The sequence below is a fragment of the Lepidochelys kempii genome, chromosome 22, assembly GCF_965140285.1.
Source record: "Lepidochelys kempii isolate rLepKem1 chromosome 22, rLepKem1.hap1, whole genome shotgun sequence".
In the NCBI taxonomy this organism is placed as follows: Eukaryota; Metazoa; Chordata; order Testudines; family Cheloniidae; genus Lepidochelys; species Lepidochelys kempii.
The window spans coordinates 16,855,475-16,871,949 of NC_136401.1; the positions used below are offsets into that span (position 1 = coordinate 16,855,475).

At 59.3% G+C, this 16,475-nt stretch overlaps 2 protein-coding genes across 4 annotated transcripts in view; both read left to right on the forward strand.

Moving 5' to 3' along the window:
- Positions 1-1,531: 1,531 nt before the first annotated feature.
- THY1 (Thy-1 cell surface antigen) lies at positions 1,532-10,277 on the forward strand. The gene is made up of 4 exons (XM_073320873.2): positions 1,532-1,664; positions 5,394-5,482; positions 6,003-6,338; positions 7,563-10,277. Exons 2-4 carry the CDS (start codon positions 5,446-5,448, stop codon positions 7,673-7,675), a joined length of 486 nt encoding a protein of 161 aa, XP_073176974.1. The 5' UTR covers positions 1,532-1,664; positions 5,394-5,445; the 3' UTR covers positions 7,676-10,277.
- Positions 10,278-14,141: 3,864 nt separating this feature from the next.
- The window catches only part of USP2 (ubiquitin specific peptidase 2), a 57,293-nt gene continuing 54,959 nt past the window's right edge, over positions 14,142-16,475 (forward strand). For 2 of the 3 annotated variants that reach the window (XM_073321190.2, XM_073321192.2), the window contains exon 1: positions 14,159-14,340. The gene's annotated coding sequence lies outside the window, so the exon portion shown is untranslated. Of the gene's footprint in view, positions 14,341-16,475 lie in introns of all 3 variants that reach the window. The other variant, XM_073321193.2, reaches the window with a different exon arrangement.

Sequence of the window (16,475 nt, forward strand, 5' to 3'; positions counted from 1 at the left end):
GTCCGAGTGACTGATGCTATGGCGGAGGCAAAGTCTGTGTCAGCTTGGCGTCCTCCTAGCATCCCCGGCGCTGGGGCCATCCAACCACCAGCCCGGCCCCTGTCAAGTAGAGCAGTCTCAGGGCTATCTATTTTCTTCCAGTCGCTACTGGCGAGTGCTACAGAAGCCCTGCGTCATCTAAGCACTCCTCGATGCAGGAGGGAGGTGTCAGGTGCTTTTGCACTGGCTGGCTTGTGCAAACAGCCCAGCAGGGAGTCTGGGCCCTGTTTGGGAGTGAAAACAGGCCTCTCTTTTCCCATCAGACCAGTCCGCCTGTGGGAGTGGAGTAAGATGACTCCCACGCTGTTGACATTTTTGCACCAGGGAAGATTAACATTTCCATGGAAACCAGGGAAACGGCACCACAAAGGGAGCCCCTCATTTGCAAAAATGGGGCCAAAACTGAACTGGGAGGTGGCTGTGGCTTCATCCAAGTCTGTGTATGGCCGTGGGTGTGTATCTGGGGGCAGGGGGAGTGGCACAATGTTGTGGGTGGGGGTAGAGGGAGGGATGTGGCAAAATTTCAGTCGGTGCTAGCTGTTGCCCTGCCCGATCTGGGTCTGCAGCGAACGTGGCTAGGTGCTGCATGGCCCTTGCCTTACGCTTTGTCCCCCCATTGCCACCTGTCAAACGCCAGCCCATGGCTCGGCCTTCCCCCGGCCTTGCTGTGAGGGGAGGGTTTGAGGCTCCCTGTGCACAGCAGAAACTGACAACTCAAGGTGCAAGGCAGTGGGACTCCAGCCAGGAGGGTCGCTTCCCCGCTCCCTTTCTTGGGGTTTCCGTGGCCCAGGTGCTGGCGCCAGGCCGGAGCAGTCCCTCCTATCTGTCTGCGTGTGCCTGGGCCAGAGGGCATGGGGCCCTCAGCCCAGTCAGCCTCATCTCCGCGGTTAGTCGTTGCTGCCCTAAGTCGTGTCCCATTGGGCGGGGCCGGCTTAGGCGGTGGTTTGTGCAACGGTTCCCCTGCCGTGTTCACATCTGCTTCCAGTCCTAGGGCGCAGGGTCTTCAGCCCGTCCAGCCGGGATGGGTTTGGGCCCTGATCCTGAGTGCCCCACCTCCCACCCCCTGATGCCAGCAGGAGGCTGTTTGCACAAAAGAGACGCCGGCAGCAGGGCCCTCGTTGCACAGGGGGTGGAATGCAGGGAGCGTCAGGGGGTGCACCTGGGACCTCCCATGTGCGGGATGCCCCTGGAGGGTAGCAACGTGGGCTGCCATGTCCCTAACCGCCCCAGGCACCCAGCGATCACCACCGTGGGTGCAGTGGGTGCCATTAACGCCCTCTTGGCATCTCGGCCGTGCCGGGGCTACGGGGCAGATGGGCTCGAAGGGCTCTTTCCTCTGCACCTGGCCCCCAGCCAGGCCCGCCTGGCTCCCACTAGCCCAGGCTGTGAGCCTGCCAGGCGCTGACAACAGGCCTTGGGAAGCAGCCAGACTGCAGAGGGCAGGGCCGTCCCCACTGCAGGGGCTTGCAGGGGGTGGAGCTGGGCAGGCAGCCCCACTCCTGATTCGCGGGGACGCCGGCGCCTCCCTACCCCAAACTGCAGGGGCTGCGCGCACCAGAGCAGAGCGGCGCAGCAGGAGAAGCAGAAGCAGGAGCGGGCGGAGACTGAGCGCAGCCCCCGGGCAGGTGAGGATGCGGGACCGCTGGGGTCCCCTGGCCCGGGCAGCCCGGAGCGGGGGACGCAGCTTGGGGTCTGAGCTGGGGGAACGAGGCGGCGGGCAGGGGGCGAGACAGTGCAGCAGCCGCTCGGCAGGATCGCAGCTGAGAGGCGCAGGGAGCTGGGGGCGGTGATGGAGAGCCGGGGAATTGGGGCCGGGGGCTGGATGCTCCGCAGAGACGCAGCCCCGTGTCCGTCTGATTGTCTTGCTCGCCAGCTTTTGCCTGCCCCGCCCCGCCCTCTCCCCAGCCTGCTGGGGATGGGGTTCCTGGCCCAGTGCAGCGGGTTCCTTTGCCTTTTCCCCCAGCTCCTGCAGGGAGCAGAGAGAGTGGAGCCGGGGCAGGCTCCCGGCGGGGTGAATAATTGCATTGGTGCCCCACCCCCAGCTCTGCAGGCAGTGTTGCGGATGCTCCCAGAGCGCTCAGGGCTGCAGTGGGGAGCCGTGGCCGTGCACCAGTGCAAAGCCCGGCCGCTCCGCAGTCCCGGCGCCGCAGGCTGCGCCGCAGAATGGTGCAGTGTCTCTGGCAGGCTGCAGCGACGCGCCGGGGAAAGGGGGCATGACTGCAAAATACTGGGGCGTTGGTATGGGGGGGGGGAGCAGCCGGAGAAGCCAGGAGAATGAGGGAGATAGAGGGTGACCCAGCAGGGTGGGGGGGGCGGGAGAGGGTGGATGGTCTGGCTGCAGATCAGGGCTTGGGAGCAGATTGTGGGAGGGGCTCGGGATGAGACAGGGAACCCCTTCCCTGCCTCTCTGCCCCGTGCCCCTCTCAGCCCACCCCTGCTGCCTTCCTCCTCCCCCATCCCTTCTTTCCTCTCCACCTCCTCCCCTCTGGTGGCTCGACTCCCAGCTCCCACCCGGATGAGACAAGAGCAGACTGGATCCCAGAAAGCACAGCCTGGGGGGCGCTAAAAACGCTGGAACAGAAATAAAAATAAACCAGGCCCTGTAATCAGCAGCACACTCACTTGGGGGTCACTAGAACCCCCCAGGAGCGGGACAGCCATGGGGGGGCCAGAGGACACATTGCATTCAACTTGCAAGACACCTTGGCCATCAAGGTTCCTGGGGTCGTCCGCTCAGCCAAGCCAGTGGCCATCCCTACACACGCCCCATTGCAGATTTTCCGGGGGCCAGCCCGTGTGCAGTCTCTCTGCCGTTGGGGTTCAGTTCAGGCTCCCCATGGGCGATGGGGGGGGGGGTGTGTGTCAATATTTTGGCGAGCAGAGGCCAGTTGCTGGGCAGGAGGTTGCCTAATAAGGCCAGTCCTCATGTTGAGAGTTCACTGACATTGGAAATTGGTTTATTTACCTGCTGGGATCTGAGCTCTGCTCCCCTGCTATAGCCCGTGGGCCATCAGCACCCAGCCCAGCCTGTCCCCGTGGGGGGCTCAGGATGTGTCAGGTGGGTGTGGGCAGGGCTGGAGTCAGCAGTTTTTGTTACCACGCCCATCAGGGTGGTGGCTGAGGTTGGAGCGGGAGCACTAGTGGCTAGAACTCCTGGGTTCTCTTCCCAGCTCTGGCAGGGAATGGCTAGCAATTAGGAGGGCACTGGGAGCAAGGACTCCTGGGTTCTTTTCCTGGCCTGGCTGCTGACTGGCCATGTAACCTTGGTGGTTACATCCCCTCTCTGTGTAACGGGGCAGGTGATACCTGCGCTCCGCAGTAGAACACCTGGAGAGCTGCTGATGACAGATGCTGTAGGAGCAAAGACATCTGTGGTCACCACGCTATGGAGTCCCTGGGGCTGGGTTCATTGGAGTGGGGGGATGTTTTCAGGCCCCCGGGGGTGGGGAGGGGAGGGGAAGCAGAGGGACCTTGCTGCACATGCTCAGGATATGGCTGCTGGTGGAAGGAATAAGGAGAATTTTTATAATTAAACAATTTTTTTTCTTTTCTAAATGAGAAGGGGTCGGGGGAGTTGTCTGGTTTTTAAATCAAGGAACATTGCATGTTTCCAGATCGGGGGCTGCAAACGGGGGAGGGTGTCTGTGAATGGACACCCCCCCCCACACACACACACACACACCCCCACACACGTATCTTGAGCTTGGGCCTTACTCAAACCAACATGGGAAACGGGGAAGAGCTGCCTGCATTCTCCAGGCCCTGGGGAGCTGGGTCAGGACTGCTCCATTCCTGCCCTGCCCCCCGCAAGCACACACAGCCACACCCTTTGCACCCACATCCCTTTTCTGTCACACTCTCACCCACCGGCAAACAGCCCCCTTTTCCCCATCTCTGCCACACACACATTTCTGGGGCTGCCGGCCCCCAGCACAGCCCAGACACGCTCCCTTCGCATCCCCCGCCTCCTCTCAGCCTCTCGATCTCTTAGCAGCTCCTCCTGTGACAGTGCTGCGGTGGAAAGCGGCGGACCTGACGGGCAAGCCGCTGCGCCCCAACCCCCGTCCCCAGCAGGACCGGCGGGCAGGGCAAGCCCCTGCTCCCCAGCCAGAGTGGTGGGAGGGGGGAATGCAGGTGGAAGGGGTGGGGAGGGGCCCCCACTTGCTTCGGCTCAGGGACCCACAAACCCCTAATCCACCTCTGTGCAGAGGGATCTGGAAAAGATGGGTGAGGCTAGGGGCTTGTCCTCATTGCAGCACTGACTTCAATGTTATCCACAGCTTGAGTCCCGTCCCCATGCAAAGGAGACGTTGCTTCTAATTAGAGTTTGGCCCACTCATCAGCTGCTCACACAGCTGCTGTGTGCGGCGCAGTGGTGGCTCTCCCTGGACCTAGGCTAAGCAGAGATATCGCTGCATTGAAGACAGTAGCCGAAGAGAGGAGCAGGGACTGTAAGGAGCCCAAATGCGGCCACCCAGGGCCAATCTGGGCCCCGTTTAGGCGCCGATCCACCACACACATACCCCTGGGATTCATTTGCACTTTGGGAGGGAGTAGGATTTGGTGCCTAGGGTGAGTCAGGAGATCTCTGGGAGTTGCCAGAGGTAAGCAGAGTCGATCGAATGCATAGGGGCCGCAGAAAGTCAAAGGCGTCAGAAGGACAAGTGTCCTGGGGACTAAATGAGACTCAAGCAGTCCCTGCCCTATGGAAGCTGTACTTTGCAGGAAGCCCTTTTATGCAAAGACTGCACAGATGGGGCTGTTCTCTCTGGGTGGAAGAAAATCAGATAGTTAAGAATTCCACGGAGCACTCAGGGTGAATGAATCAGTCTGGTATTTCCTTGCTGCTGCTCAGGGGCATACACAGAAATTTAACTTTGACCCCTTTTGCGGGGACACATCCTGTGCTCCCACCCCTCACAGCAGGAGCTTGCTCTTCCTTCTCCGGCTCCCACAGGCCCTTGCTTTCCTCCCTGCAGCCCTGGGGTGGAAGGAGCTCACTTTCTCCGCCACCGTGGCCCCGGGGCTGAAATTCTGTGCCCCTGATGATTATTGGGGGGGGGGTGCCCCTGCTTGCTCCCCCCTTTGTGCATGCTGCTGGTCTTGCAAAAAAAAGTACCCTGCTGACTGGGATCTAGACCTCTCCAGACTGGGTGACCTTCCTGCTGGTGTCAGCACAGAATGTCTCTAACTCTGCCCCCAGACTCTACAGTGCCCTCTTCTGCTTGGCAAACAGCCTGCGTGTGGATTTATGGGCATGCCCGGGTGTGGTCACGCGCCTGTCTGTGGGTGTGCACGTAGGGTCGCACAGATCCCTGTCGGGTCACTAACCAGCATGTTCTCCTCCTGCTCAGGCCCCCCTCGCTGTTCTCCACCGCTGACGGCCCCAGCACAGCGGGCGGAAAGATGAATCCCACCATCAGCGTCGCTGTCCTCCTGACAGGTAGGGGCCCAGGGGTGCAATAATGCTGCCATCTAGTGGCCATGCGCCATAAGTGGTGCTAGCTGGAGAGACCAGACATAACTTCTAAATAAATGCTTCACTCCAGAGAAAGCCAGGCCAGCTGAATCCTCCTCCTCCCCTACCGGGGACACTGGGGGGCGGGGGGTGTTATGATCTGTCCTACTTTGCAGTGACCCCACCGTGGAATGCACGGGCTTCGTGGGGAGAGAGAGCTCACTCGCTAGCAGCACAACCAAAATGGTTAAAAGCCAAACTACTGCTGCAGGCGAACGGAGAGTCTCCAGTAGCTCAGCCCTCATTTTGCTAGCAGCAAGTCTTGGCTTCTCTAGCCCTGTGTGCGTGTGATTTAGCCAGAAACTGTGACGTGTCTCCATAGCATGTGGATTTACTGCTGCATGCACTGGAGCAAGGGGTAACTGCAGGGGTGCTCCTGCCTTCACCCCCCTCCCCCCCCCGCCAGCCCCGCTCCACCTCCCCTGACCCTGTTGGCCTGTCCCAGTGCTGCAGGCTGCCCATTGCCAGAAGATCAAGGAACTGAGCGCCTGCTTGCTGGGCCAGAACCTGCGCGTGGACTGCCGCTACGAAAACAAGACTGCCAACCCCCTGACCTACGAGTTCAGCATGTTCAAGGACAACAGGAAGCGTGTGATCCAGACCACCTTGAACGTCCCCGAGAACAGCCTCAAGGCACGATCCAACGTCACCCTGTCAAAGGACCTGTTGTGCCTGCAGCTGTTCGACTTCACCACCGCAGACGAGGGCACCTACATCTGCGAGCTGAAGATCACCGGTGACTACACCGGCAACCAGATAAGGAACATCACCGTCATCAAAGGTGGGCAAGGGAGGGGACCCTACCACCCCGGGCTTCTCGCTGACCTAGCACGGTGCATCACCGTCTGTCCTCCCGGCTCTACTACTGATGGGCCAAGGCACCAGTACACAAGGGGCACTGATTCTCACAGGCCCACCTGATGCCCTCTGACCATTTGAGCCCTTTGCCCAATGCTCCTGTTCGATAAAGGCCTGTATGTACTTTCCAACCAACTGCAGCCAGGGCAGGGCCAGCAACGGAGTCACCCCTCCCCACACACACATCCTTGCCTGGAGCCAAACCCTTCTCACCCTCCAGTGCCCTGTGCCTTTTGCAGATATCTATCAGAGGCACCCACCCATCCAGTTTCCCACTGGGCCCTGCAAATCTTAGGGCCAGCCCTGCGCTGGGGAATGGGCCAGATCGGAGCCTTGTGCCTTCTGGCTGCCTGTTCAAACCTAGCCCAGATCTGTAGAACTGTCTCCGTCTGCTGGCTGCTCGGTGGCCCACACGTGTGCTGAGTTTGGTGAGTCTCAGTGGGTAGTTGCTAATGTCACCCAAAAGAACCCATCATAGTTGGTATTAATTGGCCCCCAGGACAGATCAGCAGGGTAGCATTAAGGGAAACTAGCCTGACCTCTGCCCACCCTGTGGCTGTTCTGTAGGGAGGGGACTCTAGCCTCCAAGGCTGTCCACCTGGAACATAGCATCTGTCAGCTTTCTGCTGGAGAGAGGACTCTTCCCATCCCAGAGTGCCACAAAGCACCTCACACCCCACCTCTCTCGGCCTGGGGTCAGGAAGGTACTTCCCTATGGGCAGGATCTTGCCTAGTTGTCCCCTAGGGGTTCCTTCTGCCCGCTTTTGAAGCAACTAGTGCTGGCCATTGTCAGAGAGAGGACAGGGGAGTGGATGGAGCACTGACTTGATCGTTCTCGTTTGTATTGCAGTAGGACCTAGAGGTCCCAGTCGAGGTCAGAATCCCCCTTGTGCCAGGCCCTGGACAGATACAGTGGGAAGTGCTCCCTTGCCCCAAAGAACTTGCAGTCTCGCTAGACAAGACACAGAGTGGGAGGGGAAATAGAGGCACATGGAGGGGGAGTGACTTGCCCAAGGTCACCCACCTGGTCCGTGGCAGAGCCGGGAAGAGAACCCAGGTGTGCCGGCTCCCGGCACCCCATCCATCCTCTTTCCCCAGGGATCTCATTTTTGCTTCTTCTCTCTTTCCCCTCCCCCTGCCCTGGCAGACAAGCTGGAGAAATGTGCTGGCGTCAGCCTCTTGATTCAGAACACCTCGTGGCTGCTGCTTCTGCTCCTGTCCCTGCCACTCCTGCAAGCCGTGGACTTCGTGTCCCTGTGAAAGGAAGGAGCGACCGAGCCGCCCAGCCGAGCCCCACCGCCCAAACGTGGCCCTTTGCAAGAGAAGACGATGAACGATTTGAAACCAAGGAAATCTCTCTGTGTATATCTCTGTCTATATCTGTATATCTACCGAGCCCGCGCTGCCTCGCCATCACACCACATGTCCGAAACACGCTGGGGGCCGGGGTGGGGGTATTAAGCAGTATTAAAGGATCCGACGCATGGCGGCATTCCCTCGCACTCTGCTAGATGGTGCAGCTTCTTCCATAGCAAGTTTTGTTTTTGTTTGCCCCGGTGGCAGGGAGATCTGTAGCCTCGAGGGAGCAGCTTTTCTTGTCCCATTTTTTGTCTTTCAAGGGGGAAAGCCAGCAGGGCCCCCAGACCTGACTGGTAAAAGAGAGAGGGTCAAAGAGTTAGGGGACCAACTGGGGAGTCCTGGCCACGACCGCAGCCTGGAGAACAGACGTTCACTCAGCAACGCAGGGTTGCCCAGTGTAAAGACTTGTCCTGACCTAGGCAACATCAGGCAAATGGGAAGCTTTGGGATAGAGTACGGTGCACTAGCTTTTCACCTCTGGGGAGCTGGGTTTGAATCCTGCCTGGTGAGATGAATTTGGTGGGCTCTCAGCCTGTTCTTTGGCAGCCAACACTTCCGTATTGCACAAAGCCATGATCATTGGTATGACTGGTTCACCTGCATAGGAAAGGGCCAGCATTGAAACAGCTCAGTCTTGGGGCTGAGAGCAACAAGGACACCCTACTACAGAGACAGCAAAGGGTGCTGAAGGTCTCACATTTGAGGTGCAGGGATAGAGACCTGGGGGGGGGGGGCACAGCACTGAAATAGCAAGGGCTGCTGAAGGTTTTTAGGACAGAGGCTCATCTGCAGCCCTGCATAAGAACATTTGCCCATCACATCCACGCTCTGCTGGGCTTACGTCCTCACCGTAAGATCAGGGGATGATAGTTACTATAGGAGTTGGTTGTTTTGGGGTTTGTTTGGGTTTTTTTTGTTAATCCTGAACTAAGAAACTGAGGCAGTAGCCCTTTAAAGTCATCAGTGTGCCGAGGCCTAGAGCTCCTTAGGCATTAGCTCACCCTGTTCAGTGAAGACAGTTGTGTGCTGTGAAGGGAGACCCCTTGCTGAGTTAGTGCCTGTCAGTTGCACTGCTGGCCTGATCTCCAGGCTGTGGTCCCCTGGGCGGAGACCCAGATAGCAGCTGCATATTCCTTCCTCCCCAGTATGTGGGGGGTGAAGAGACACTCATGTCACGGCGGGATCCTGTACCCTGGGAGAGTGTCCTTAGCTCTTAAAGGAGCCAGACTTTTCCTGACTGCCAATCCTAGAACTAGGACAGCTCGCTCCCAGAGAAGAAGTCACCATCCTGGGGGAGAGAGGAGATATACCGATAGGGAAGGGGGCCTAGCAGCTGCCACCTCCCACTCTGGCCCCAGTCAAAGCTGCTCTGGGCACATACCCCCATTAACACATACAGCTGTCTCCCACTGGGGATCAGGGGGAGATTTCAGGAGCTGGGGCTGCCCTCAAGCCACAGGCTCTCATCCCTGCATGCCACCGTTTGGGTTTGACTCGAGGCACAAGCAAGACCAGCGTGCCTGGCTCCACTCCTTGACTGGACCATGGTTTCCTCCTTCAGCCCAGTCCTGCTCCCACTGCAGCCTTCCTCCCTTGCAGGTTAAGGTGCAGGCCTGTCCCTTAACATGGCCTTGCCTCTCATTAGGAGCCTAAAGGGCCTAGGCAGGTGTTTCCTGTGGATGGTGGTTAGCTGTAGGGGGAGCTAATGCACCACAAACCACAAAATGATCCCAAGCTTAGAGAGCATCCCCAGCTTGAGACAGGGTCTGGACCAGGCCTTCCCTCCAGCAAGCTGGGGATCGATGCCCCAGGACTTACCAGGGCAGAAACTCTCCTGAGCCCACCTACCTAGCAGGGGCAGGCTAGATGGCAGAGGGTATTACATAGCTCTCTCGGAGCGCCAAAGGCATCTCACCCAGGGGTGGGCTAAAACAACCTCTGTGGGACTGGGGAGCAGAGGTCCCCCTCAGCCCTCTGCCACACAGGTGAGACAATGGGAAGCCAAGATCATAAGCATCAGAACTGACCAGGGCAAGAACTGGGAGCTCACCTGGTGGAACTGGAAGGGCTAATGGTGACTGGAGGTGGGGATGGGGTCAGGCCCCAGATAATCCTAATGTGCCCCTCTCTCTAATTGTGTGTGCTGAGCTTGAGGCTGCTGCAGTGTCAAGAGCCCCGGTGGCTGGCTAAGGTGAGCTGCTTTCTTCCAAGACGGCCCGCGCCCTGCTTTTCCACTGTGCGGTGCACTACCCTGCCCAGATGTACTGCTCAGGTATCTCTCCATGTACATCTCCTACCAGCCAGCCGTGACCTGACGGGGAATGCAATGTGGGGGGGGGGGTGTCAGACCCAGCCAACTCACACTGGCATGGCCTAGTCTTGTTTTGTGAACATTTGTAGTGTTTCCACAGTTTGGTGTAGGAGAAATGCTGTTCAAAGGGGAGGGGGAAGAACAACAAAAGAGCCTCTGTCTGCACAATAAATCCCTCGGTCCTGTGTTGGATTCACAGCTGCCTGCCTCTTTATTTCAGCACTGATTTCAAGGGCTTTGAATTTGCTTTCCTAAGGGCCAGCCCTCACAGCTGGCTGGGGACAGGCTGCCCTCTAGTGGAGACAATCTGAACTGCTTAGCTGTGTGTCCTAGTGTCTGTACTGCTGCAAGAAAATCGCCTCTCACACCGGCGGGTGGGTTTGTGCTCTGGAACTGGCCCAGCTCCCAGGGCTAGCCCCGCAGGCCCAACATGGTCCGAGTAGCAGGGGGGATGAAGGGGAGCGGTGCACGCTCTGTCTGGAAAGCGAGGAAGAGGGGGTGCGGGACAGCTTCGCTCCCAGCGCTGTTTCTTCTCAGGCTGGGAAGCTCCAGAACTCGGCCCCTGGGCGCTCCCGCTGCCAGCCCCACCTGGGCCCTGGAGCCGGAGGGCTCAAGCTCGTAGAATGGCACAGGGGGTCCCCCTGGGGTGACCCACACACACCCCAGCAGGGGCTGGGACTATCCCCTGCCTACAGGGGGACCCAGAGCAGCACCTAGGAGCGGGGATCTCCTCTTCTGCATCCGATGAAGTGGGCTGTAGCCCACGAAAGCTCATGCTCAAATAAATCTGTTCATCTCTAAGGTGCCACAAGTCCTCCTGTTCTTTTTGCGGATACAGACTAACAGGGCTGCTACTCTGAAACCTCCTCTCCTTTCTCCCTTAGCCTATAGGGGCAGCGCCCAAGGGCTGGGATGCAGCCCCCTGAGGGGACCAGAGCTCCAGGAGTTGGGATCTCCCCCCAGCCTATAGGGAGCAGCACCCAGGGCCCCAGTACCTTGCCCCACACTCCTCTCCCGCAGAGCCGTGGGTGGGTGGGAAACCCGGGGGTCCAGGGTCTGGAATCTACCGCGCCCCGCACCCCGCTCCCGGGGACGCGGAGCACCAGGGGCTGACTGTCCCCCCGCGGGTCCCGGCCTTGGCCCCCCACCTGCGAGCTGCCGTGCGGGGCGAGTTGGGCGAGGGACGCCGCCCGGCAGCTGCAGCCTCCCCGCCCCGCGTCAGCTGCGCCCGGATTGTGACATCAGGCTCGGTCGGGCCCCCAGCTGCTCCACGGAAGCGGCCGGCTCCGGCTCATCCCCACCCGAGAGCCCGGTGAGTGCGGGAGGCGCGCCCGGCCAGCCCCCCGGGGCTCCGTGTGTGCGGGGGGTGCCCGGCCCCCCTGGGCGGTGCCAGCCCCACCTGGGGGGGGATCTAGAGGGTGCCTGCCCCCCCCGAGCAGTGCCCAGCCCCACCTGGGGGGGGATCTAGGGGGTGCCTGCCCCCCCCGAGCAGTGCCCAGCCCCACCTGGGGGAGGATCTAGGGGGTGCCTGCCCCCCCGAGCAGTGCCAGCCCCACCTGGGGGGGGAATCTAGGGGGTGCCTGCCCCCCCTGAGCAGTGCCAGCCCCACCTGGGGGGGGATCGAGGGGGTGCCTGGCCCCCCTGAGCAGAATAAGGCTCTGTGTCTGTAAGGGTTCTCTGCCCCCCCAGGCAGTGGGACAATGCCCTCTACTTCCCACCGATGTTCTGGCTGTGTGAATGACCCCCCCCCCCCCATCCCCTGAAAACCACCTGAGCAGGCCCAGCACCTTGTGGGTCATGCCAGCCCCTGACTGGGCTCTGTATAAGTGGAGGGTGTGGGGCTTGGGCCTAACTAAGAAAATGTCTCTTTTCCCCCACTTCCCCCCTGCCAGAGTCATCTCTGTGGTAGGGGGTGCCTGCCCCCCCTGAGCAGTGCCTGCCAGAGTCATCTATGTGGTAGGGGTGTGTCCCATACCTGCCCCTTCTCCCACAGGCTTGGGTGGGAGTCAGGAGAACATGCCAGGGCTGCTCCCACCAGTGCCAGCCCGACTGGGGAGATCTAGGGGTGCCTGGCTCCACCTGGGGGACTTAGGGGGTGCCAAACACACACAATAAGGCAGTGCCTGCCTGGGCTATGGGGCAGGGGAAGTGTGGGAGCATGTACCCAATCTGCGTCATTCCTGCTGACCCGAGATCAGTGCTGCCTGTGATCTGTGTGTGCCTGAGCCAGGCCTGCATCCCCCCTGCGTGAACACTCGTGCCTCGCCGCGTGTGAGCGCTCGTACCATGCCAACATGCCGTGTGTGTGCGTGTACGCACCATGCAAATGCTCCCTGTGGCTCCAGGAAGATGTGTTGCTGGGAGGGCTGGACCCGGATCCTCCAGCTTCCTACCCCAGGCTGTGGGGAGTGGGGCCATCCTGCCAGCGGCCCCAGGACTGCCAAGCTGGCTGGGTCCAGAGAGAGGAGGCTCTCTGAACACACTGGGAGGAGGAATACATTTTCCCTGCTCAGGGTCGAGCTGCTTTAAAAATAACCCGAAGATTTGGGTTATTTTGGGGGGGGGGGGTTGTCCATCTCAAGGAGTGAGTCCAGGGATCCAGTCATCAGGTACCCACCAGGCTTCAGGATTTCGCAGTGAAGGATCTGGCTCTGGTGGTGGCTGGCGGAGGGTGGGCTGGAGCACCAAATAGATCCCTGGCCTCATCCCGTTGACCTCCCTGAGGTTACCCCAGGGATAAAACTGGCCTAAGTGTTTTCCCACAGCCATGCCTGGGCTGTGACATACAGATGAGCAGGGAAGGGAGGGAAGTGGTGGCTTAATTGCATCCTGCCTAGTTACTCATAAGAGGTGGGGACTGAGTCATTGCCTTCCAATGCTCTGGAGTAGACTCAGCTGGACCCAATTCACACATGGAGCTGACTTAGGGTGGAGTTACGCTAGGGTGAATTTAACCCTGGATCTTCTTGCAAGGCACCTCCCCAGCTCTTCTGTGTCCGTGGAGCCCGTGCATCCCTCACCCTGAAGAGCCCTCAAGGGGCAGAAGGGTGAATGGCTTCCTTGGCCCTATCTCTGTCCCCCAAGTGGGCTGTCCCACCACTGCCAGGTAGAGCAGGGCCGAGACAGCTCCCATGACTAATGGCCAGGGGGTGGCACTCTCATAGCTGGTCAGAGGATCCCAGAGGCACCCATATGTGCCATGCAGACTCCCTGCCCCTTGAAGTCAGCATAGGGCTGTGCATTGTCCGGGCTCCTCCTAACTGTCTCCACCAGGCATCTGTTCTATGTCAGTTCCTGTACCACACTCAGCACTGTGGGATGAGGGTGCCTGCCAGGCGTGCAATAGGGACCGTGGCTGAGATCTGTCCTGCCTGTGTTCTCTCCTCCACTCCCCAGGGAGAGAAGTCCACTGCTTCCCTTGGGAGGATGCTGCTTTCCTCCCACCAGTTGGGGGCTGGACTGGGGGCAGCATCTCTGGGGTGCCCCAGAGCCTTATGGGCAGTTGTCTGCCATTCCCTCTTATCTCCAGGAATCCTATCTCCCCTCCCTTGGCCCCAGCCCCTCCCTCCCCCTGTATCAGCCCAGCCCCCCTCTTTCCTTCGCCGAGAACCCCCTTCTGCAGTTTCCCCCTCACACCTGATCCCCTCTTCCCTTCCCCTGCTCCAGAACCCCCTTTCCCTTTTGACCCCTTACCACCATCTCTCTTTGCCTCCCAAACTTCCATTTTTCCTACCCTCAAAGCCTCTACTTCTCCCATTGCCCCAGAACGCCACCCTTTCCCCCCTCTCCTCTCTGTAGCACCCCTCTTCTGGCCCTGCCTCCATGACACATGAGAACCCCTCTGGCTGCGCTCTGCCGGCTGCCACTTTAAGCCTCCCCGCTGCTGGAATGTGAGAGGAGGGCTCCAGCTCCCTGTGAGGTCAGATAAGACACTATATTTATCTAGCCGGTAACCTGAGCCGAGAATTTCTGCAGTGGATTACACAGCCCCAGCCTTTAGGCTCTGCCCCTCTGGCCATTTCACCCAGATCCCCCCCTTTACCCCCCCCCATGCCCGCTGGAGAAGCCTGGCTCTGAGACAGCCTGGACGGCTGCTAACAGGTTAGTCGCTACTGTTTATTTTCAATCCCTTTTTTCTCCTTTGCTTCTGTTGTAGGGCAAGTGCCTTGCGGACGCTGAGGTGACCCCATCCGAGCAGCCAGGGCGTCACCCCATGACAAGCCGCTACCCTTCAGTCTTGCTGCCCCACACGCAGGTGTGTATGGAGCTGCTGGGAAACTCGAGGATGGGGTTAGAGGGTCCCGGGAGGGAGGGTAAAATACAAGCTGAGAAACTTCAGGGTGGACTTAGCAAAGTGCCTCCGTTGTCTGGAAGCTAAGATCTGGGGACCTGGGGCCGGGATCAGCCTTTCTGGCCATGTTCTATCCACATCGCCAATTTGGTCCTTTTCCTTTAACTTCGCTAGCTGCAACTGAAGTCTTGAGCTTTGTCAGTCAATCAAGCGTCCGTCCGGTGGTGGTAATACCGAGCTCTTCCTCCATAGATCTTGAAGCACGTGGTGGGCGAATAATCGACTCCGCTCATGTTCTTGTTTGCTCCCATCAGCTGTCCAGGGAGCTCTTCACCAGCAGGTTTTTTCTCTTCCATCATTCCGCCACTTTTAACCGAGGCCGCGCCGGGGGCTTCATAACTTGGATTTTACCTGGTTGCTGAGTGCTAGGGTGATGTGGCCGGGGGCAGGCAGGTCGTCAGCAACTCAGATCCAGCTCAGGTTGCCAGAGTTAGCACCAACTGCCAGCTGTTAGGTGACACATGTGAAGAGAGTCGGTGGGTCTCTGCCTTGTTCTCAGTGGGCAAGTCCCTATGCTGACAGCCACGGTTGCAATGGATGCTCATTAGCATCTACAACAGAGGAAGGGTGGTCAGTGGTTAGGGCACTAGCCTAGCACTTGGGAGACCCAGATTCAGTTCCCTGCTACACCATAGACTTTCTGGGTGACTCTGGCCAAGTCACTTACTCAGCAGTGTTGCCTCATGGGTAGGGCACTGGACCAGGACTCGGGAGACCTGGGTCTAATCCCAGCTCTGCTGCTGGCCTGCTGGGTGACCTTGGGTAAGCCACTTCACCTGCTGGTTCCTCAGTTTGCCCATCAGTTAAATGGGAATAATGATACCGACCGCCTTTGTAAAGCGCTTGGAGAGCTACGGCTGACAAGAGCTGGGTATTGTTATTATCTGTACAATCGGGATCACAGCACTTGCCCACCCTCACTAGGGGTGTGGTGAGGTTAAATGCAGTGCAGATGGTGAGGTGCTCAGACGCTGCCGTGAGTGATGGGGGCCAGAGAGAGAGAGGAATTGAGCTGGGCTCTAGCACCTATTTCTAGGGCAGGCCCGGAGGGGCATAGGTGGGAAGCCTGCCCCGTTGCTACCCACCTTGTCCCTGTTCTGTGGCTGACCGGAGTCCAAGGCTGTCACTTGCCCCACTACCAAAATCACTTGCAGCCTGTTGGCGTCACTGCCGTTCCCCCTGGAGCCCTGCAGGCGGAGGGCTGGGCGTGGGCTGTTGGCAGGGAGCATGGGAGGGTTTAAGCGTGTTCTCTTATCTGTTGACAAACTGCATCCCTTTGGCAACTCTCGCCAGCCGGGCTAGGTTCCGCTCTGATCTTGGGAGGAGGTTTCTGGGGCCACCCTTAGAGTGGACAAATCAAACCAGCTGGAGGAATTGTTGGCATAACATACCCCTGGCTTGGTCTGGCGGACTCCCTGCTCCTTCCCGCCCCCCTCCAGGCACTAAACAACTCATCCCAAAAGGAAAGCTGTCCTGCAGTGCGCTACTGATGCTCCTCAGCCTGCCCGGGAGCGGCCCCTCTGAAGGGGGAGTGCAGTCTCCAGGGCTTGTGCAGACATTTGGCCCAGGCGCTGCCCCTCTGGGGGCCTGCCCTGCAGCTCCTCTGAGATGAGCTGCTGTGGGTATTTGTTTTCCCTCTGGCTGCTGCATTCCAATGCTGCAGGTTTGCAAAGACCGCAGGGTCACCTCTGTGTCAGGCCCAGCTGGCCAGCTCTGCTCCAAGGAGAGGCTAGTGTTCGGCTCCCCCATTCCTCTGCCCTGGAAGTAGTCTTCCAGTAGTAGGCCCCTCATCGACAGGGGCTGGGGTCATGGGACTCCCAGGGGGAGCTCAAGCCCCAGTCTCGGTGGAGGAACAGGCTGGGGCTGACCTGAGCTTTCCTGGACAGGGCTTAGGAAGGCTCCCTTGTGGGATGCTCTGGTGTAATGACAATAGTATAAAGGGGCTTCGGCTGCTGGACACAGGCAGACCCTGCCGTTCTCTCTAGCTCCCAGTCTGACTGACCCAGTGTCAGCTGGCTGGTGTCCAGACGGGGTCTCCT